Source organism: Fistularia commersonii, chromosome 5 (assembly GCF_037954325.1).
Source record: "Fistularia commersonii isolate RoL2024-O1a breed Wild chromosome 5, RoL_Fcom_v1.0, whole genome shotgun sequence".
Taxonomy (NCBI): Eukaryota; Metazoa; Chordata; class Actinopteri; order Syngnathiformes; family Fistulariidae; genus Fistularia; species Fistularia commersonii.
The window spans coordinates 2,262,529-2,285,227 of NC_141288.1; the positions used below are offsets into that span (position 1 = coordinate 2,262,529).

The following is a 22,699-nucleotide window of genomic DNA, read 5'->3' on the forward strand; positions in this document are numbered from 1 at the left end:
ACCGGATGTACTTCGCCCCGCTCCGGGCGACTGACGACCGTGTCAGTCAGTAGGTCGGTGGTGCCGCTGCTGAGCAGAAAAAGGTGGTAACGCTTCTCCAAGTTGGCACCACCGAGAGAGCCGACACTTTAAGCAAACAGGAAAACTAACGAAGCGAATACACCGTTTCCAGGTAAGCGAACGCGGATATTTTTTATTTTACAAGTTTACGTCGTACGTTTGAACTTTTGACAGTGAGGCTAATTAGCTAACATTGGAGCTAAAGTGGCTAGCTAGAAAGTTAGGTTATTTCTCCACGGGTAAAACTTGGCGCTGGATTGATGCTTTAAATCATATAATTCATAATTTATTCAAAAATGAATACGCTTATTATATCTGGATGTATATTAAAAATACATACTCACTAATAGCTAGACTTAATCATGCGCTTTTTACTTTAAAGTTTTCAAATTAACTTGGATATGTCTCTTAGTGAAAGGTTTAACCTAAACGGTTCAGTCAAGTTCATTTCCAAAATGTCACCCCGGCGTCAAGTTAGCTCGCCGTTGGAGACTTTTTCCTCTTTTTCGCCGTCCCCCCACCACCAAGTTGGGTCCGAGTCGTTGCGGGGCGTTTTCCCCGCAAACCCTCCGTCCTGTGCAGGGCGGGGCAGGTCTCACATGTTGAGATAACCTCCAGGTCCGGGCGATACACCGTCCTCTTTCTCCATTCCAAGACATGTGTGTGTGTGTGTGTGTGTGTGTGTGTGTGTGTGTGTGTGTGTGTTGTGGTCTCAGCGTCCTCAGCTGTCTGCACCAAAACCGGCCCTCACATCTGCACCAGACACCTCATCCTAAAGTGTCAAAAGTCTTATATTTATGAGATTCTTTCTGACGTGTGTGTTTTTTGAGCGGTTGTTCATAGTCGTGTCTGCAAAAACCAAAGATCGCTGTGTTTTCCAATGTAAACATCTTTAAATGAGCAGGTAGTCAGTGTCTGGGGATGACAGATCCCCATGATTCACCACCGTGAATCAACGGAAGCTGTAAGTCACTGCGCTTGCGTGGATGTATTATCAGGGCAGAACCTTGTGACAACAGAACAGGGACTTTTTTTATTTTCTTTTTAGCTTTTCTTGATTTGAGTAGGTCTACCTAGACAAAACGGAAGTGAAAGTTCAGGTTTCCTCTTCTCTGGGGAGTCTTGTGTCGGGGGTCACGCTCTCATAGAATCACAGTAAACTTAAAATAGGTAGTCAAATATTGGCTGCTTTTGACGGTTTTGTTGAAGTTAAATAGTGTTGAACTGTCATCAAGTGGGAATTCATCCCATACTTCAATCCCCTTTATAGTTTCCTTGCTAAATACATAAACAAGTAGATTTTATCTAATTTTTTTTTCTACTCCTAAGCGTGCTAGTGCTCAAACCTGAAATCATTGTGCGTATTTTCATAGTAATTGCACTGCAGCTAAATCCGCAAATGTCATAAAGTCAATCACCTCTTGCATCTTTAAATGTCTTCACTGGGAACACTTTTCATTTTCCCTTATCGACAAAGTGCTTTAACATAATAGAAAAACTACGCTTTTTAGAATTTAAGAAAGTATGTCATTTTCAGATTTAAGAATTGAATGCCTTTTCAATTATCTTGCATTTTGGACGTCCAATGAGTGATCAACTAACTAGGAAAATATTTTGACATTGAATCCGAAGGTTAGTTGAATCCACATGGCTGCTGAGGATTAAATGAAGTTAATCACTCCCAGAGCTTTTCAGATGTTTAAAAGCTCTTAAATGTGAACGTGTCCACGTATAGGACGCGCGTCGAAGGTCCATTTGGTGAGCAGATGATCCGTGCAAGTCGCACTGACCTGAAAAGGCTCGGTCACTCCGTCGCGGCACAGGAGACATGGCACTTCACGCAGGAGACGGCACGCTTCCACAGGAAAAAATACAGAACTCCCCTGTCAGTGACGTCAGGATCTCCCTTCCCTGTCATGTAATACTGAATTTCCCCCCATTATGTTGCTTTTCATCATTCTGGCATGTCCACTGGAAAATGCCTGAAAGTGTAGAACAAATGCCATTGTTTTCCCCCCGACCGCCGCGAAAGGTGGACTTTTCACTGGCGTCGAGGCCATAGTTGACTCGCTGTTAACGGACAGGCCGTTTTATTGTGTTGTGGGGCAGCAAAGCTCCGTTAGCGGGCCGTCGGGGGCCGGAGTTGGGAGCCACGACTCGATCGGCAGCCCGGCGCAGCTGTCGAGCTCACATGAAGAAGGAGGGCAGAGGTGATCCGTCGGCAGAGGAAGAAAAGTCAAGGTCGCGACCTCAGCTTGTCATGGAAACGCATGACCTCTGCTTTTCGCTCACATATGGGGGGGGAAAAAAAAAACCAAAAGGACGACTGTATTTCTTTTCTCTTTCAAGCTCAGTGGGGATTTAGCGGTGTCTCGCTGTGAAATTGCAATATTGAAGGGATAGATGAGCTCAGCTGTGCTCCCCGCCTGTGAGATATTGCAGGGGTTTTATGCAACAAAGGAGGGAAATGGAATCCACCAGGTCTTGATGAAGGAAAATCGTGCAGATTCAGATAAGCAATTTTTCATGTGATTAAGTGGAGCACAAACTCAAGGCCCTTTTTTTTTTTTTTCCTCCTGCTCGCTTAGTCCGTAATCAAAACTCTATTCTGAAACCTCTATAATTAGCATCTGTTTCCATGAAGTTAAAAGTAAAACAGTAACAACAACCACTGTTTATCTTTTCATCTTTATTTTATTACGTGATTGTTTTATAATAGTTGGTCATAAAAATATTTATGATTTTACTCAGACACTTTAGCACAGCTAAATTAGATAAGAGGTTATCAGTTAGCATCATCTTTTGGAGAAATAATTCCATATTCAACTATTATAGGATAATGAGTATATTTTGTCATAGGACAAAGGAAATGGGATAATGATCAAAACTTTAAGTGATATGTCGGTGTTGCAAATTACTATTTAAACACCAACGTAACACAATTTGGTTGAAAAAAAAAAGGATTGCATCATGTTCAAGGGAATAGATCAACGTTCCCATTTAGGTAGAAAATAATACAAATCAAAACAAAGGAACCTGATGTGGTTTTTACTCTGACCTGGGTTCTGTAATTTGCTCCGTGTCATTGGCGTCTGTTGGCGTGTAGAAGAGGGACTTTATTCAAATCCTAATCCTGACCCTTAAGAGTTGTAGGTAATAGTTGCCATTGTGCCTCCTAACATTTTATCGAAATCCAAAGACTGAATATTCTTGGCATGTTGAATATTTTGAAATGAGTTTACCGAGCTGCGTTTCGCGTTAACAATCGGGCAAACAGGCGTCGGATTTCTGAACATTTAGCACGAAGCTGGTGGACGTCTGCTACCCTCACACATCTCGCTGTACGTTTCTCCGACCAAGTGAGCAGCTGAGATTGAATGACATTAATGTCCTCGCTCTTTGCTGCTGATAAGAGTTGCCTGATTTTACTTGACCTAAAGTCCAGTGTGAGAGTGTGTGTGTGTGAGAGAGATTTACATAGGCTGCGCCTGTGTCCACTCAAGTTTGTATGGTGTCATTCTTATGATATCTTTTTAAACACAAAAGATAAATAAACAGCGCGTTAGCGCAGGCAGGCATATGTCTGTCAGCTGTGTGTGTGTGTGTGTGTGTGTGTCCTCATCTCGCTGTTGTTTCCCGCTCTTCCGCCCCATTCATGGGACAGGCTCTCTGCGATGGCTTGCGATGTTCTTTGAGAAACATAAACAGGCGTAGACGGCGCGCTGATGGATGGAGGTGGAGGTGCTCTCCGCATGCGCCCTAATGCCGCGGGGATAAACATGAATTGTACCAAAACCGGAACTGAGAACTTTGCCCTTTCGACCCGTCCCCTTAGTGTTTTCAAACTTCCATTTGAAAGCTGATGAAATCCACGCGGTGTTACTATTAACCATCATTTGTGTGAACACTTCCATCTCCGCTTCCCACTCTGGGTACTTGGCACGGACTTTTCTTTCTTCCAGTTTCATGTCACAACTTATTTCAACAACTGACCCAAACAGGCAGGTGATTTCAGGCCTGTGGTGCAACCGGCGGTCCCGCTTTGGTCGCTGTATAAACCGATTAAAATCATCCCTTCACCACAGTGAGAGCTGAATTAAACCCTGCATCCAGGGAACCTGCAAATCAAGTGAAACTCTATCAGATGAGAGGGGCTTTTTGTAAATAACCTACATGAAATAAATACCTTGCGAGTGTTTTTTTTTAATTTTCAGACAGCTAAAGCAGCATGCTGTGTACGAGTACATGTCAGCGATTTTAGTCCTGAAACTATATATTTGACGACCTTAGTCTACACCCCCTCCAAGAAAAGCAAACATTGAGATAAATGTGCTCAATATGTGTGAAATTGATTTTGAAGTCCTATAAAGGCCAGACAGAAGGAAATATGTTTTCAATATTTTGCTCTTGCCACCTCTTTCTGCAGTGACGTCCCCTTTATGTATCGGTGTTTTGGTCGTGCCGTTTATGTCACGCGTCTCGTGTCCAGACATGACTCAGGTCGGCTCGTCATCTTTTTAACAACAGATCTTTATCCCGAATCGTGTTTTTCCAAGTCAACGCGGCACTTGCGTTTACCAATAGGCTTTCAACCGCATAGTTCAACATGATCTCTGCAAAAACATGATAACATTTTTGGAAAGAAAAAAAAACCAAACCGTGGGAACTTGCATAACATGCCCTGGCTGAGTTCAGACATGATAGCATAGAAGAATGCAGTTTTTTTTTTTTTCCTCCCCCCTCTCTCTTCTATCTTGAGGCTGTCAGCAACAAATTCCATCATGCTTAGTACATTCAGCCTCTAGTGGATATCATTGTTGTGTTTGATTACATAATCAGTAAGTCCGTAATCTAAGAGTCCCAACTCCGCTAAGTCCAGAACGTGAAATAAAGTGCTCCTGTTGTTTTGATGAAATCACCCATTTGCGGGGAACCGGGGTCTCGGAGGCAGAAATACGGCAATGTAGACGTATTCCTAGAACATTCTCCGCAGTTATGGATTTTGTCCGTCACGGCGTGATGTTTTCCAACGTCCTCCCTCCAAAGTGACGGACTCAATGGACTTTAGACCTTCGCTTAGTCAACAGAATTGTTTACAGTTCGGGGTTAAGCCACGTTCAATTGTTCAACACGGCCCTCGTGTCCTTCAGAGTCCTGGGTGTGCGGACGCTAGTTCCTGTTCACCCCTGATTAAACTCGACCTGGAGAACAGCTTTTGTAACGGAGGAATGCCTGTCATATTGTTGAGGTTTGAGATCGCACGATAGTCAAGGTCTTAAATCCATTCACCTGCGTCCTTACAGTAGCTATTTTTTGACAGCTCGCCAGAGAACCAAGTTGTTTACAGCCGTATTGCCCTTTAAGAAAAAAAAAGATGAATCTCTCAACAAACCCCAAAGTGGCGTTTGCTTTTACCCGACGTCACTACATTCACGGGCTCACCAAAGGGTCTGTTATTTACGTATTAAAAGCATGAGCGGTCAACCGTGTTTGGTTAAAGCCGTAACACATTTCTGGCTTTTCGTGCCGTTGGTCGAAACTCTCCGATGCTTTCAGGTTTGTTGTAAAGCCCCGTGTTGAGGTCTCTGCGGGCAGGACACTGCAGCTGTGTTTGCCAAGCAAGCGCAGCTGAAGCCTATTGATAGTGCGGAGACGAGCGCACGTACGGCATCGGCACGTTTGAGATCCTCCGTCCGCGCTGATTCACACCCCCTGGTCACTTTGTCAGAGGATATTTCGATGCAGTGGCGATATTTTAAGTCGACCGGTTGTGCGCGTCAACCTCCGGCTGTTCCGAAAAATGATGTTGACGGCTCATCCCACAAACCGAATGAGAACATGATCGATTGATTTCTCGTCATGGTGATGGCCTGTCGGAGTTAGTGAGGCAATCAATATGAACTCTTGTTGTATAACAACGCGGGTCTGGACTTCTTCCCAGTTATACTCAGCGTTTTGACGAGTGCGTGTGTGTGTGTGTGTGCGTGGGCGATAGAAATATTGAAGATTTTGAATTCAAAGGTAAATGGCTCACCTTGTGGATTTTTTTTTTTTTTTTTTTTCAGTGAAATCAACCAATTCCAAATTCACTGCTTTCTTTTGCCTACAGCTCGGAAACCCCTCTTGTTAGATTAAAAAATCCAAAACCTCTCCCATTAACTTGTGCGTCCTACTGTCAAATGTGCAGTACCACCCGAGCCGTATTCCGTGGATGGAGGACAAAAGCCTCGATCCGGCGAACCCGCAAGCATTATTTTATCATAATTGCGTGAATCCCTACATTTTGGCAGCTGTGTTGGCAAATCTTGGCGAAGATTTTTCCAGAAGTCGTGACCGAGAACATCTGTTTGCGTGTTCGCCGCGCTGCGTTGTGCCTATTTGGCCTCTTTGAATGGCCTGCCTCGAAACTACACGCTCATTTAAAAAGGAAGGATTGTTCATTTTCCTCCCCTGTCCTGTCAAGACCACAATACCGCCCTCTGTTCAGCTCTTGCCCCTGAGGGCACGGGCCACTGACCATTGACCAACACACACACACACACACACCGTCTCACCCATTAGATAGAAGCTCTGTTCACACTCGGCAGCAATCTGCATCTTGTGCGATCGAATCACAGTGCCGAACAAGGTTCATTTGATATCATTGTTTCTCTTCAGAAAGGAAAATATTTGCCGTTCACTGCCCTGGTATGACCATGTCACCGGGGTATCTTTCCTCCAAGCGTCGTCAAGGGGTTCGTCATTTAATTACAGATCGGTTGGTACAAATTGGTTCACAAATTAGCGTCAGGCGTGGGGATTAAACCGAAGTACCGGGTTCCGGGCGTGCAAGGATGAGCTCAAATGGTCCGCAACTTGTGAAGAAGAACGGGCTTAAGGCTGGTGGAGAAGAGGAATGATCGTCAGCTAGAAAGAAGAGGAGGTGAGGAATGAGGAGATGAATAAAGAGGCTGTTTTTGTGGGGGGCGGCTGTCGAGTTTTAAGTGATGGACACGCGGGAAAGAGGAGTGGGAGAGCAAACACAGAGGACCGACTGTGGTCGCTCTCTGAAGGAAACGGAAGCCGCCCGCCGGGCGACTCCCGACAGTTTGTTCTTCTCTCTCGACGATTCAGCCCAGGCTCGCCGTGCCGTGAGAAGAAGCCGCCGGAGTTCAGTCCTTGGCAAGTTTTGCGCGGTGACAGAAATCCAAAAACACACACCTGCTGCCTAGATTATCAAACCAGATCACACCGCTCTCTCCTCCGCGCTCGTAGGGTTCCTTCCTCTTATAAGCTTGAGGGACGTTGCGGAAAGATAGCGTAGCTGCTGTCAATGAACCTTGTTTCATAACACTGAAGCGCATGTGTGACACACTTCCTGTTGTTTGCACGCTGTCGTCGCTTTCGACATCATCGTTTAGAATGCAGTCGCAGCTGGCAGAGGGTACGAAAAGGAATTAAACGAACACGTATTTTAACTAGCAACGCCGGTTCCCCGAATGACGAGAAGGAAGTTCAGACGGCAAGTTGTAGAATTTTTCTTTAATGACAGAACCTTCTTTGATGATTCCCGATCTCATCATGACACTTAATTCGCAAAGAACCGAGCTCATGTGCCTTTAGCAACACATCGGCACACTAAATGACATCATTTTGTTTGAGTCGAACAAGAATTTCCGAATTGCCTTTACTTTGTTTATACAAAGGAATCGATTCTGGATGATGTGAGGGAGTAATCGTATTATCCCTCGCGTTTATTACGTCAGTTAGGCACCGAAGCATCTCCGGTGTTTATATAAACACTGCTTCGATGCATTTAATGTAGGAAATCACCGTTATTAGATAGAAGTCGAACCATCTCGTACGGATGTGATGTGGTGTGTTTTTTTTTTTACCCAGCAGAAGGGATCGTAACAAATTGGAGCTCCGCCACGGGTTAATCTGACATTTATTTATTTTACATGTTTTTTTGTTTGTTTATTTTAGGCTCTGCCAAGTGAAACTGAGGGCAGCAGCAGCGATGTCTGGCTCCTACGACGACTCCATGATCGACGTCTCCAGTGACAGCTTCTGGGAGGTGAGATGCACGATTTCCTTTTCACCTCCTCCACAAAGCCCACAAGCGGTTTCGTCGCTGTGATACCCCGCACACTTTTTTCCCCGTCGCAAACCCCCTCTGTATCTCCTCCCTAACCGTCCCGTTTCCCCCCCCCCGCAGGTCGGCAACTACAAGCGGACGGTCAAACGGGTAGACGATGGCAACCGACTCTGCAACGACCTCATGAACTGTCTCCACGAGCGGGCGAGGATCGAGAAGGCCTACGCGCTGCAGCTCACGGAATGGGGCAAGCGTTGGCGGCAGCTTATCGAGAAAGGTGGAAAAATCACTTCACCTCTGTGTCTGATTTGTAAATTTTTCGTTTTCCTCTCCACATTGAAACCGGACGGCGTCGCTTTTACCGTAATTCGAGTGCGAAATTCACAGATGCCGATGGTCTCTGCCCTCAGGCCCTCAGTACGGTACGCTGGAGCGCGCGTGGTCCGCTCTGTGCACGGAGGCCGAGAAGGTGAGCGAGCTCCACATGGAGGTGAAGGCCGCGCTGATGGGGGAGGACTTTGAGAAGCTGAAGAACTGGCAGAGGGACCAGTTCCACAAGCAGATGATCGGCGGCTTCAAAGAGACAAAAGAGGCCGAGGATGGATTCCGCAAAGCCCAGAAACCTTGGGCGAAGAAACTGAAAGAGGTGGGAATTTACACGGTTTCATTTTATATGGTTTCATCTGTAAATCTGCAGATGACCAGTGAAAACGTTACCTTGTTGGGGGTAAAAATAAACACACCACCCTAATTTCCACGAGCTGAACAGTCACCACAAGCGCTTGCTGCTACTAATAGCTCATTTAATCCCTCAGTTCACATGATCACATATTACTTACTGGCCATTTTTCTTCCTGTCGCTTCACCCCCATTAAACTTGCCGTCTGAAAAAAGCTGAGCCAAAGCACTCGCATCATCCGGGGGAAGCTGTTGCCAAATACATCGAGTCTCCGCTCTTTTGACGGTCAGCTGACAGGAAGGAAACGGGGATACTGGCGCTCGGTATAGTTCAAAATTAGGTCTTATGTTTTCTACTACTGACTGTCGTCCCCTGTTTATTTAGCGGAACAGAGATTGCTCTTTTTTTTTTTTTTTCTTTTTTTTTTTCTTCTGTGAAGTGCATGAGCAAACACCGGGATCCTTGCCCTCATATCCTGTTTGTGATGTCACAAGGGGGGGCGACGACTTCCTGGCACGGCTTTTTAGCGCAGACAGAACAATACAGATTTGTAACCATAGTGATTTATTGATGGCGTAGACAGATAGGACGTGTGGAGGGCAGGCAGGAAATGAGGCTGATTAACTGGACTAGAAAATGTGTTTCAGTTATGGCTGATGTTTGCAGGTTGTCGATTGAGACGTGCGCAGTCTCTGAGCCGGTTACGCCTCTCAGCTTATTCTGCAAGTCTTTTGCTGGTAGTTTGCAAGCGGAGAAAGCGGCCGCGATTTCAGAACCGCGAGGATGCGCGCGGTTCGTGCGTGGCTGCTTTATCCAAAGCCACGCCTCAGACAGAATCCCCACTGATGAGTTCACTCCCTTAAATCCCTTATCACTCCTTATCTTCTCGACTCTTAAATGTCAACACGGTGACTGAGGAGAACTTAAATGCGTTGTAACTAATCCGGTGTCAGGTTCTCTTTTCCCGTACTCTTCATCACACGATTGCGCGTCAGTGGATAAGTGGGTTTAAATTCCAAAGCCTTGGATCACTTTTATCCAATTGACCGGACACATAAACACCATGGATGGACTCATCATGAAAATTGAAATCCGTTATTCGAATTCAATCCCTGTATTACAAAAAAAAGTGATTTGACATTTTTTTTTCCACGTAACCTTTGCATAAAATCAATTATCCACCAAGTGTTAGTTTAATTCCTTAGTTTGGGAACCGCTGATGATTTCAGGTGATTCCTGTGTGGGGCCTCTTCATTTTTTTAAATGTTCCAACACAGGGAATTGGTTGAAATAAATCCAGAAATAATAATAAAAATGATTATTGCCATGTTTATCTTTTTACCGTCAATCGTGTATTTTTAACTTTTGAAAGAATAAAGGTTGAAAAAGAAAATTAAGAAAGTCCATGAACCTCAGGGAGAAGATACTTGGGACCGCAGGATTTATTAGCTCTTTGCCTGCCTCGGAACCAGAACCCTTTTTATCACATTCATCCGATTCCCATGCACGTGTGGCTCCTCCTAATTATTGTTGAACCCCCAGGTGGAGACCATGAAGAAGTCCTACCACTCGGCCTGCAAAGAAGAGAAGCTGGCAGCCAGCAGGGAGACCAACAGTAAGCTGGAGAGCAACAACAATCCAGATGCTCAGAAGAAGCTCCAAGAGAAGGTGGAGAAATGCCAGCAGGAGGTGCAGAAGGTAAGCCTCCCAGTGGGACGCGTTGAGATCTTTATAACCGGCGTTTTTTTAATTCGGTATTTGATCTTCCAGACTAAGGAACGCTACGAGAAATCTCTGGAAGAGCTGGACAAGTTGACCCCGCAGTACATGGAGAACATGGAGCAGGTGTTTGAGCAGTGGCAACAGTTCGAAGACAAACGCATCCGCTTCTTCAGAGAGCTGCTACTTGAAGTTAAACACCACCTGGACCTTTCGACGAATCACAGGTCGGATCGGGTCTCGACGACGGGTCGTATGTGGCGCGGAGAGTTAAATAGCTTGACGATCCGCGTGTCATTTCAACAGATTCCAGACCATTTACCAAACACTGGAGGACACGGTCTCCGCCACTGACGCTGAGGAGGACCTAAAATGGTTTCGATGCAATCACGGGCCCGGCATGCCCATGAACTGGCCCCAGTTCGAGGTACGGTACAGCCGACGGATGAAAAAAGGGGACGATCTTACTGTTGCTTGTTTGGAAAATAAGTACCACGTGGAGACGCCGAGTGTTTTCTTAAGAATCTTTCGTGCTGTGAGAACCACCGACCAGGAGGACGGGGGAAAATGACCTCCACAAAATGTCGGCGGAAAAACACGGGCAGCCTCACACGTAGCCCGAGCAAGAGTTATATCACCGTTTTATTTTGGTCGCCGGTGTACACTGGCACAAGACGTGGAAGTATATCTAAATTCAGCGATGAGAATGGCAACGAGGAGGAGGGGGTTCCCAAGTCTTTCCGATCTTCCAAACAGCGGGGGGACAAAAAAGGACGCTATTTCTCAGTATTTAATACCCAGACACATAAATTAAGTTCTGGGCTCAATGGCGGAGCTTCCATCCCCCTCCACATGCGTCATGTGAAATTCCAATTCCAAGCGGTGTGTATATATTCTGTATGACAGATATGCAAACAAGTAAAGACACCAGAAAAACATAGAATGGCAGGAAATAATGAGTCATGACCTGAACAGCACATATCCACGTAGATTATCACTGAAACTAGTAATCCATGCCAATGTACCTCATGAGAACGTTCGTAAACGGACGTTTTTGAAGCTATTAACTGTGTTTTTGTGTGCGCGCCTGCCGCCATGCTAGGATTAGGTTATTTAGATTAATGCTGTGCTACACCTGCTTCGCTTTTCCCCATGTCTGACAGAACTTGGACCGGTCCCATCCTCGATCCCATAAAAGAAGGTCCATTGTAGTGAGTCCTGCATGAGAGGGCTGTGCTGTGACAGCAGCCAGAGGAAGGGCTGGGGGTCGGGGGGGCTTTTCCTGCTAACACTCTTACTCTTTTCGGCATTCGTGAGTGTGTGTGTGTGCGTGTGTTTGCAGTGGTCGTTTTTATTCTGGCATAGGGCTCAAATCGTACACAACGTTTGAATTTAGATAGTGTAAACAGATGCAACCTCAGCTCTATTCTAGCCGAAGTGTGGTCATCTAACTGTGTGTGTGTGTGTGTGTGTGTGTGTGTGTGTGTGTGTGTGTGTGTGTGTGTGTGTGTGTGTGTGTGTGTGTGTGTGTGTGTGTGCGTGCACGCGTCTCTTTTTAGGTGTTTGGTATGAAATAACCCATATTCATACAACCCTTTTTTCGGCTCTAACATCTATATCATTCTATCAGCACAGATCTAGCAAATCAGTTATCAATTCACATCACGTCCAATCGCTTAGGCTAATGGCACAGGCTAAACAGCAATTTTCATAAAAGTTTTTGTTTAATTTATCACAGATTTAGGTGACAGCCACGTTGCAGAGATTTTTACCCAAGGAAAAAAAAGGATTCTTTTATTACATATTTATTCATGCCTGAATGTCGGCATCACAATTTTCAGAGTGTGATGAAACCAATGATTCAATATCCCATGTTGCTGATATTCTTTAAACATATAGATGCATGGCCTGGCCCTAATTTTAATGTTTGTTTGTTTTTTTCTATCCCTTTTTTGTAAACTTCAAACCCTGAACTTTCGCTTGCCGACTCGGTGTGTTTGAACCCGGCGCTGTTCCAACAAGACCAAGCAAAGCGCCTTTTGACGTTTCAGCGGCTCAAAATAAATCAGCTAGGCCGAACAAGGTCACACTCAATACTAATGTGTCATTTCCAATTCAGGGCACACACACACACACACACGCTGTTAAGAGACATTCTCTCACACACACACACACTCATGCTCATAGGAACATCACGCTGACTCGTGCTAATGGGGACGTGTGATGTCAGTCATTCAAAAATGCAGTGAAGAAGTGAGTAATCAAAAATAGACCAAGAGGAGTATCCAAAAAAAAAAAAAGGGTTTTCCCAAATGTGTGTGTGTGTGCTCAGAAATCACACGGGTTTCACTGTGACCGTGTTGCTGTCATTTGATCAGAGCCCTGCTCTTCTCTCCTGGGGTGCCTCTGGTGGATGGGAGGATCCCTGGTGGGGTTTTTCTCGCAGCAGGTGATGGACTTTGCACGCCAGGTTTTGCCTTTTGAGCCGGCGTGTTGTGTTCAGACCAAACACAAAGCTTAATTTTCGTCGACTCGCTCACTCGGGAAAGACGACTCCGTTTCTTCTTTGTCCTGTGTGTTAAACTAAAACGGTCCAGTCGTCACTTCGTTGAAAGAAATCCAAAATGTTAATTTTTCACATCGTGGCATACAAACTTGCTGTCGACTCCCGGACGTGCTAGGAAACAGAACGCAACTCTTTCCTGCCACGTAACAGGAAGGCGTCAACACCCCTCGGGTTGTTTGGAAACGACGCGACTCTTTATGTATTGACTTTGCGTGAAGATTTAGCTTTGTGTTTGACTGAGCACAGTGTTACCGGTGCAGAGGTGCTGTTTGTTCCATTACAGCATACGGGCCGAGAAGGGCATCACGCCCTTCACGACACGATTCCATATAAACTGCACATCGTGTAAACGCCAGAATATTTTTTTTTCAGCAGCAAGAAAAGTCTATCCAAAACTGACAGAACAGTTTAGCGAGCATTCAGCGCCGCAGTGTCTGTCCACACTTTGTCTGGAAGTCAGAAAGGTGGTTTGCATTGGACAGTCTTCTCCCTCCCCGCTTGTTAAGAGGGATTCTTTGTTTTTAATGCTACAAATAGCACCGTCCAATACTCTCGGATTCGAGAGTGGGTGTCAGTCTTTAAACGGGACCGCGTCGCCCAGACGCTCTGTTGTTTTTGGGTTTCGGTCACGCGACGACCGTTTCATGCCCGCTGTGTCTCGCAGGACTGGTCCGTAGACCTGAACCGGACCCTCAGCAGACGAGAGAAGAAGAAACCCCCGGAGGGCGTCACGCTGACCGGCATCAGTCAAACCGGGTCGGATCAGCCCGTTCAGCCCGCCAAGACCAGCAGCAGGTACAAAGCTAATAACTCCCTCGCTCTTTGCTTCGACATTACTAAGTGTCCGATCTCAGTAGACGTTCTCAAAAGATCAAATCTAGTGTATTTCATATGGCCGCCGCCGCCGCCGCTGCTGCTCCTACATCTGAAAGAATAGTTGTCATTTCTTGTAAAGGGGAAGCGCCGCTCGCGAGTTCTTGTTATAGAGCCGTTGCCCCCGACAACGGTAAACATTTTGCGACAGGGTGTTGGGAAAGCGGTCTTCCCCCCGGGAGACGGGAGTCTGTTGGTACATAGCTGAGAGCCAGCCAGAAAGCAATGTGGAAATGTTGCTTTCACACAATGAGACATTCATAAGAAGAATATAGGGTAGTGTGATGTTCAAAGAGGGTCAGATTAGCGTGCAAAATAAATGCCTCTCGTTCTGCCGGGTTTAGCAAAAATAAACAAACTTAAAAACTCGGAACGACATTCCGTTTAAGATCTTCCCCGTCTATTACAGGCCTCAAAAAAAACCTCGGACTCCTCTAATGGCAGATAACGGAATTAAAATGCTCCGTCAAGGTTTAGAGGCGATTTAAGTTTGACAGGCTGTTTTTAATAGCATGATGTAATTAACTTAATCCGAGATAAGATAACTTAGCTGTTCCCGGTCAGGACGTTGGCCTTCGGTGTTGTGGTTACAGGATCACCAGGCGCATGGTAACAACCGCAAACAGTCGACCGGGACGCAAACATCCATCAGGATCTCATCATAGCGAGACAAACTCTAAATGGCAATCTGAGGACGAAGCTCAGATGTTCGATACGGCCGTCGCAGTGTTTATTTAATTTTATTTTTTAAAGGATTAATAAGGGATCATCTGTGTCTGGAAAGCACTTAACTCTCGGCATTCCTTTGCAGCTCTGTAATGAACTCCCATGAAAGTGACAATCAAACACCTGCTCATAGACAGACATCGGCAGGAAGACAGGGTTGTGTATACAGCCGTCAGCAGAACCCTGGAAGAGCGCAGAGAGGAGTGAACAATGAGAATGTCAGGCACGGAAAGTATTTGACCTCTGAAGTTACGAGTGCTGCCCCCTTCCCCCCCCCAGCAAGCACTCACCTCACGCCATCTTCCTGTTTATTCATTCAACCTGCGTGTCGGTGCATCACTTCGGTGGGATCGTCCCGCTTGTCGTCGTCGTTTTAATTTTTTTTGAACATTTATTAGAACAGGTTCCTTAACAGAGTCACACACATTCTTACAAAACCTCATAACAAGATACACATTATACAGTATTCTTTATAGGTCACTTATTTCCTCACTAGCAAGCGAAAAATTAAATAAAACTAAAAAAAAAACAAAAAAAAACCATCTAACTCAGTCAAATAGAGATAATATCTTCAACTCTCCAAATATCTTTTTAATGGGTGCCCATTTGTCAAGATATAGGTCTGTCTGAAGTCGTAAGTTTGCTGTTATGCCTTCCATGCAGTTTACATCCTTAAGCCTCTGACGCCGCTGGTCCAGGGTAGGTGGTTGGGGTTTGAGCCAGTTTACTGTGATCATTTTATGTGCAATTAATAGAAGAACTCTAAGCGAAAACACCGGGTTTTTCCTTAAATCGCTTGTTGATGCCGTCGTCATTTAAATCCCGAATTTAAATAAGTTCAGAGAAATTATTCCTCAGCAGGTGATTGAAATCTCATCAAAAAGTCCTATGATGTTTATTATATCCCCGTGCCCTTTTATCCCCGAACGAGCTTGAATATTCTCTTTATGTGAATTTGTGTGACTCAAATTTTATTCTGTTTGTCTCCTTGACTTAAAGTGTGTCAAGGTGCAAATGCCTACATGGAGATGAGATACCGATAACGCCGGGCGGTTACATTTCCGCGTTGGGTGTAAGTGCTCCTCGGGATAAGCTGAGCGAGCACGGCACGACTGTCCAAACAAAGGCGTTCACGTCGCGGCGCTCGCGGTTCCCAAGGGCTAACTGATGCCGGCTGATGTTCACGGTCCAGTAAGCCTTTGAACAGGAGGTGGAAACCCTGTGTTTCCTGCGATACAGCCGCGGGGCCGGCGCACATATTTAGACAGGGAACTCCCCTCGTGTCAGAGGTTCTATGAAAGAATGAGAATTCACCCGTCGTTAATAATCACCATCAACACGATCATCGTTCCACAAGTCGAAAAGGCCCGACCTTCTTCTCTTTTTGTTGGCTTACGCTGTCCCGTCTTGATACGTTGCCGTGGTCGCCGACTAGAAATACGAGCTTGCTTCTGCTTGTCGGCGCCGCCGCCGTGAACGTGCTATAATCCATCGTTTGTATCAGTTTGTTGTTCACGAAGCCCAAGCCCGCCGCCCGATTGCACCGAGCTCCTGTGCATCACAAGTCTCCGCTAGCTGTCGGGGTTCGCTGCTCATTTTCGATATATTAGTTTATCAGTTTTGAATTTGGGTTTCCCAGATGCGTGGATGGGAGTGGATTGTTGTATCTCTATATGTGGCCCTGTGGTGGATCCATCTCTCCTGCAGATAAGTAGTATAGATCAGTGTTTCCCAACTTTTTGAGCCACGGTACATGTTTTACATTAGAAAAATCACACGGCGTACCACCAAATAAATATGTCAAAAAAAAACGTCATGAATTAGAATGAAATTATAGTCTCAATTTACTTAGCGTGAAATCTAATATAGCTAATATCTGTAGATCCGTCAAGTTGCAATGCAAATTTCCCACTGATGTGCAACTTTTCCAGAACACTTTTTGCAATGTCTGAAGACATGTCATCAATATGTCTGGAAATGGTATTATTCGAAAGAACTCTATTTCTTTATCAACGCCAGAGCCGAGCTTTTCTTCTACAATGATTTTGCCGGCAGGTAGTATTAATGTTTTGCTACGGTGTGCGGCTGTTTGGATTTAGAGACGAGTTCAGCAACTTTGTAGCAGCTTTCACTGCTTTCTCACTCGTCTTGGTCGTTTTCAACAACGCTGCCTGTTTGTTTACGCAGATACAAGTACTTTTTATTTAAAAAATGTATCACGCAAAGCGTCACTAATCACTCTGATACACAGATGCACGGGTTAATTCCCTACCCGTCGCCATGGAATGGGCACGCTGTCCACATAGACATAGGAAGACACATTATTGCCGTTGGATAAATAATTTTCGCACCAATCAGGTGAAAGTGGGGATTTTTCCACGGCACACCTGATGATCTCTCACGGCACACTAATGTGGTTGGGAAACACTGGTATAGATAATGAAGGAATGAATGACCAGCTGATCAGTATGAATCTATAGATCATCAGACCGAACGCTCTTCAAATAGCAAGCTGGTCCCGATCCATCGTTGTGATTCGGATCTATTGATCAAGGTGCGAGACTCCGTCATTACCGCAGTCAGGCACTCAGAGCCCTGACAGGCTGCCTGTCAAAAGATGCGATCTTAGATTTGACTCTCCTGGTCCTGCATGTCCAGTTTGGTTACGCAACAAATGTTCTGCTTATTGCCGCTGTAAGTAGGACTTCTCTATTTTATGCCATTGTAGCAAGAGACAAAAAGAGGACAACCTGTGAAGTCCTGGTCCCGAAGCGGAACTCACGGCCCGAAACCGTCACCTGGCCCACTTGCAGCTGTTGAACTATGATTAGTAGGTTTCGGGCGGCCGAGCGTTTTTACTCGGCGGTGCCGGTTTTACTCGTCGCGTGTGAAACCGGGGTATTTGCCATGGGAAAACACACTTCGGCGACCCGTGAAGTGCTTTATTGTCACACACCTGTGCCTCAGGTGCGTCATTGTTTGCATGTGTGTATCAACCACCCGTCTCTCACTGTGTCCCACGATTAGCCTGAACGTACCCACTAAAACAGCGCCGGCGGGCTCGAACCCTTTTGAAGACGACGAGGATGAAGAAGAAGAAGAAGAAGAAGAAGAAGAGACGACGAACCAGGAGCAACAGAGCGCAGTCAACCACATCAGTGTGACTAAAGAAGAAGTGAAAATGTTGGTGAACAGAAGAAAAACTTTCTGGCCACCTGCAGCCAACCCGACTCTTTTTGTTTCCACCTTTTGGTTCATGGATCGCAGTTCACTACCTTTTTTTTCGCTTTTTGTGCTCCGTCCTCCCCCGCATCCCTCCACTTTCTCAGGTGGCAGGTCGCGTTTGCATGGCCACCGAACGGCGTGCCACGCGGAGCCAGTGTGTGTCTTTACTTCACTTCTTACAGCGCCCGTGCCTTGCAGAATGTCACGTGCATCGACCGGTTAAAGGTCTACAAGTGTGTTTTCTGTGTTACGGTCAGATCTGCAGATTGAAACACCTGCACACACACTCTCAACAAAGTAAAAACAATTCTCAGACAATCCATTTGCTATATTTCAATTGAGTTCTGGTCAAAATCCTCTCGTCGTGGCAACCGGAGAACGGCCTCTTCGGTTCGCTCGGATCTCTGGCTGAGGGTCGAGATGTCTAAAGGTGAAGAAATTCAAGTCCGGTTGCCACGACGAGAAGGTTCTGACCAGAATTCGCCATGACCTGGATGACCGAGAACCTCTACGTACATTGGATACAAGAGAAAACTCAAGTTTACTCAATCGCACATTTCCAATGCTGAAAAGGTCTGACTGTAAATCATCTCTAATGTTCTGTGTGCGTTTCTGTTTTTGTTTTTTTGTTTGTTTTTTTTTGTCGGCTTCTGTCCAAGCAGAGCTGTCTGTGTCGGTGGCGCCCCCTGCTGGTCCACTTTCAATCACGCCTCCATGTCATTGATTTGTCCTGCCCGTTGCTTATTTGTGTGCCTTTTTAAAAAGTGTGCGTCGTCCCTCCTGTTTTTCGCTCGTTCCCTCCGCCTGCACTGCGCGTGCACTCCTAACCTCAAGCTCCTGATCTGTAAAGTGGCATCAAAGCAACGTCGAGATGTATATCGCCATCGCGGAATTTTCCATTTGGAAGAATTAACAAATTCTCCAAAGAATTAACGAGAAAAGACGTTGTAGTTTCTCAAACGCCGTTGAAAGGATTCCCCAGAAAGCAGCGGGAGCCTTGATTTCCCGGTCTGCCCTGAACTTCTCACCTCCCGCGAAGCGTTGATGCCACATGTTTACAAGCATGACTTCTGCTCGTATTTCCAGGATGAGTCGCCGAGCTGCCTTTTTTTTGGATTTATCGACGCATTTCGGCTTTCTGTGTGTGTTTTGAATGTACTTTAACTTCCTTTTCTTTTTCTCCCCCCACACTTTTAAAAACTTCGAATCCTTCGATCCTCCCCCGGAATGGCAGATTGTCTCCATCGGGTTCTGAGTTACAAACGTAAAACACATTTACCAAATCGCTTTCGTCATCTGTCCTCCCAGCGCCAGCAGCGTGGAGAAAACCCCAGACTGGTCAGACGAGGACACGGCCGCTAACCCTTTCTCCACCAACGGAAACGGGAACCCGTTTGAGGACGAGCCGGCGTCTCCGGTCATCTCGGTGGCCGTCCGAGCCCTCTACGACTACGAAGGCCAGGAGCAGGACGAGCTGAGTTTCAAAGCAGGTACAGCGGAAGACCCGACCCGTGACGTGCGTTCGGCTCAAACCGGAGCCTTGGAAAGGATTCAGATGAAAAATGTCCCGGTGGAAATAATGAATGAGCTGATATCTTGCTCATTTTCATGTAATACATTGAAACAGTCTAGTAATCCTTTGTTGGCTTTCAGGTAGCAGCTTGCTTATTTTAAGCCACTTTGGTCATGTTGCCAATTTTTAACTGATTTTATTGCAAATGTACTGTTCATATATCATATTTTCCAGACAATCGAGCGCACCTGAATAGAAGCCATACCGGATAAAAATAACTAAATAAATGTGTACGTATATAGGCCGCACTTGTCTAACAGCCACAGGTGTCCACGTTGTAACATGAGATAAGATAAGATAGGATAAGAACAGCTTTATTTATCCCGAAGGAAATTGTTGTGCCAGAGTTTCAAGCAAAACATAACAATAATAGATAATAGTAGGAAGGAGGGAGAATAAGAAATACACTAAAACATAAAGTGTCAAGGTTAAGGCTATCAAGTGTTTTAAGGTCTTAAGTATAAAAATATTCACACTCTCATATTTTTTTTCAACTTTTAATTCAATATATTCTGGTAACGTCCACAAATATGTACTGGAAATTATATTTTTGTTTTACAAACAGTGCCTGTAACACAGCTGATGAGAACGATTAATTACAGACAAGAAAAGCTCCATCCAATTTCTATCCCTGCTTTGTCCTCCTCCAGCTGATGGCTATTTTGTTTTCCTCCTGCACACTAAAACCACCAAAGTCGAGGCTAGATGTTTTTTTTGTGGCGTGAAGCTCGTTTGCCTAAAAAAAAAATCCATAAATTAGCCGCATTGTTGTCTAAGCCGCAGTGTTCAAAGCGTGTGGGGAAAAAAGTTGCGGCTTTTTGTGCGGAAATGACGATATTCTCTGTCTGTGCATGCATACATTCACATTCTCGGTCATTAATCTGTATGTCTGCCTCTACAGGGGATGAATTCACTAAAATTGGCGAGGAAGATGATCAGGGCTGGTGCAAAGGGCGGCTTAAGGATGGACAAATGGGTCTGTACCCCGCTAACTACGTGGAGGACATCCAGTAACAGGGTTCTGAGGAACGGCAGCGCAGCTGCAAACACGGAGGCTCCACCTGACTTTTTGGCCCTTCTTTCCCCTGCTTCCCAAAACTGGACCGAGTGGGAGAAGCAGAGATGAGCGAGGCTGCGGACTATTAAGAGGACCACTTGAAATACTGTCGTTTTTGCCGCAGATTGATCCCCGTCGAGGCTTAAAGTGGAAATCGAACACGTTTCCAGATGAAACTCCCGCTGGGGGAAGACGAGACAGGATTGTAAGATACATTACTCAGACCACAGTTGTCTTACATTTTATGCTGTTACAGGATAGCTAGTATAGATTAAAAAAAAAACAAAAAAAAAAAAACGTCTCATTGAAATGTATTTGTGAATTTATATAGAGTTTAAAGCAACACTGGGATGACAGTCGGACAAATTTGTCTTGTTACATGCAGCCTTAACCTGAGAGCCATTGTGGACGGACCGCGGGAGGATCGCCCTCCCCGGCGACCATCAATGTCTAATTTCGGTTTTAAACTGTTTTCTGATGTCTTGCCTGTTCTGAATCCTGTCCAAATACTTTGAGGAGTTTGGACAACATCGAGGCGGGTCTTTTTGAAGTAGCGCTTACATGGTTCTGTCATTCCTTTCAGGGTTTTTTCTTTTTTTTTTTTTTTTTTTTTTTTGTTTTTCCATTCAGTTTTTGCAACTGCGGTGGTAATATTTATAGGGAACGATTAAGACCAGTAGAGCCTTTTCTTGTTATAGCCTTCGTATAGTTTCTTTAGGCACTGCGATTGAATGTACACTCACTGATTGTATTTCTCATTTATTAAATGTTCACTCGTGCTAATTTTCTGAATTTCTGCAACCACTGACCCCAATCCCACGACGTCTTTCACACAAATGCGACACTGAAGGTTTTCCAGGCGCTTATCCCTGACAATGTTACTGTTATGAGGAAGAAATAGTGTGTACGAGGGGAAAAACTGGCGATGAGAACGATAGATTTGCTTATTCTGTGATATTCTTGTCAGACTTATGTTGAAGAAAAAAAAAAAACAAGTCAACGGCAGAAAACGATGTCCTTAGTCTTCACCTCGCAAAATCTTCAAAAATAAATACTGAATCCTCCTTTTTAATGTAACAAAAAAAAAAATCATTTTTTATATCAATCGTGACTTTCGATCCGTGATTTTAATCTCAGATTTAGCTTTTCTCTGGCAGCCAGTCCCACAACGGTCCTCAATCAAACACGTCTCACTTGAAGCTTTTTCGTTTCCAATGGTCTTTGCTGGGTTTCCAACATGAATTAATGGGAGGGATGTTTGTCTATGAGATCGTATCGCGCGTCAAACAGCGAAAAACACAGCCGAGTTCGACAATGTATACGCTCTTGTAAATAGTCACCTGCTCCGATCGGTGAAGCTTTTTGAGATCAGATGGTTTTATGTGTTCGGAAATCGACAAATTAATTTATGATGCCACAAGTGCTTTTGTTCTCTCGTTGAAATGCTGTGACTGAAAATCGGTTTGTTCAAAAATTTAATGTTTTATGACAAATACCCCTTGAATCTTGTTTTATTTGTAAACATGTTTTTTTTTTTCTTTTTTTTTTTTTTTTCTCAAGGGGCCGTGAGTAATCAATCATGTAAATAATTTCTGAAATTGTTCACTATGTCCTGAGTACCGATTCCATAACTTCTATCCTTGTGGTTGGATTATCAAGTATTTTCAGCCTGGCCGTTTTTGGAGGCTGTAATTTCAGGCTTCTCACATTTTTTAAGCTCCAATATTAATTATTTGCATTGTTTTTCAATGAGATTCTTGAAAAAACGTTATTCTGATGCCTTTTAACTGCAGCAGGCAAGGAAGATAAATTGATTTTTAGGTTTTGCCATGTTTTCAGGGCACGTTGTTCTCCGCGGCAGCAACAGCTGTACTTGCACACAGTAATATTTGTAAATGTTGTCCCACAACAGAATAAATGAATTTATTGCAATAGTACTTTTTTTCTGTTTTGTGGCATTACATCGCTATCCCTCCTCTGCATGACCAAACAATCTTAGCCTGCCCTCTCCTGACTTTGTCGCATAAAATCAGTTTGATGCATATAACGTAAACACTTTGTATTTTCTAGAACTCACCCTTGTGTCCTCAATCTTTCATCAAATGTTAAGAAGTAAATATCTGCCGCACATTGCCATTGAGATA

The 22,699-nt window shown here is 44.9% G+C and overlaps 1 protein-coding gene across 9 annotated transcripts; it reads left to right on the forward strand.

The window, feature by feature from the left end:
• Nucleotides 1–53: 53 nt before the first annotated feature.
• pacsin2 (protein kinase C and casein kinase substrate in neurons 2) lies at nucleotides 54–22,492 on the forward strand. Of its 9 annotated transcripts, none has more exons than XM_086146374.1 (13): nucleotides 54–172; nucleotides 8,026–8,116; nucleotides 8,258–8,414; nucleotides 8,548–8,783; nucleotides 10,359–10,514; nucleotides 10,587–10,762; nucleotides 10,842–10,962; nucleotides 11,699–11,746; nucleotides 13,766–13,896; nucleotides 14,786–14,923; nucleotides 17,728–17,883; nucleotides 19,234–19,415; nucleotides 20,400–22,492. In XM_086146374.1, the coding sequence occupies exons 2-13, from the start codon at nucleotides 8,060–8,062 to the stop codon at nucleotides 20,510–20,512; spliced, it is 1,671 nt and encodes a 556-aa protein (XP_086002500.1). In that variant the 5' UTR covers nucleotides 54–172; nucleotides 8,026–8,059; the 3' UTR covers nucleotides 20,513–22,492. The 9 variants fall into 9 exon arrangements, with proteins under 9 accessions (XP_086002500.1, XP_086002503.1, XP_086002506.1 ...); XM_086146372.1 differs by lacking the exon at nucleotides 54–172 and adding an exon at nucleotides 7,461–7,561; XM_086146375.1 differs by lacking the exons at nucleotides 54–172; nucleotides 14,786–14,923 and adding an exon at nucleotides 7,461–7,561.
• The last annotated feature ends 207 nt before the right edge of the window (nucleotides 22,493–22,699 follow it).

Bases quoted from the DNA above. Each gene is read 5' to 3' on its own strand.
- pacsin2 (XM_086146372.1), top strand. From the start codon at position 7,539: ATGACGAGAAGGAAGTTCAGACG. The intron at 7,562-8,025 runs GCAAGTTGTAGA...TGTTTATTTTAG, and splicing joins ACGAGAAGGAAGTTCAGACG to GCTCTGCCAAGTGAAACTGA. The intron at 13,897-14,785 runs GTACAAAGCTAA...ATTCCTTTGCAG, and splicing joins CCCGCCAAGACCAGCAGCAG to CTCTGTAATGAACTCCCATG.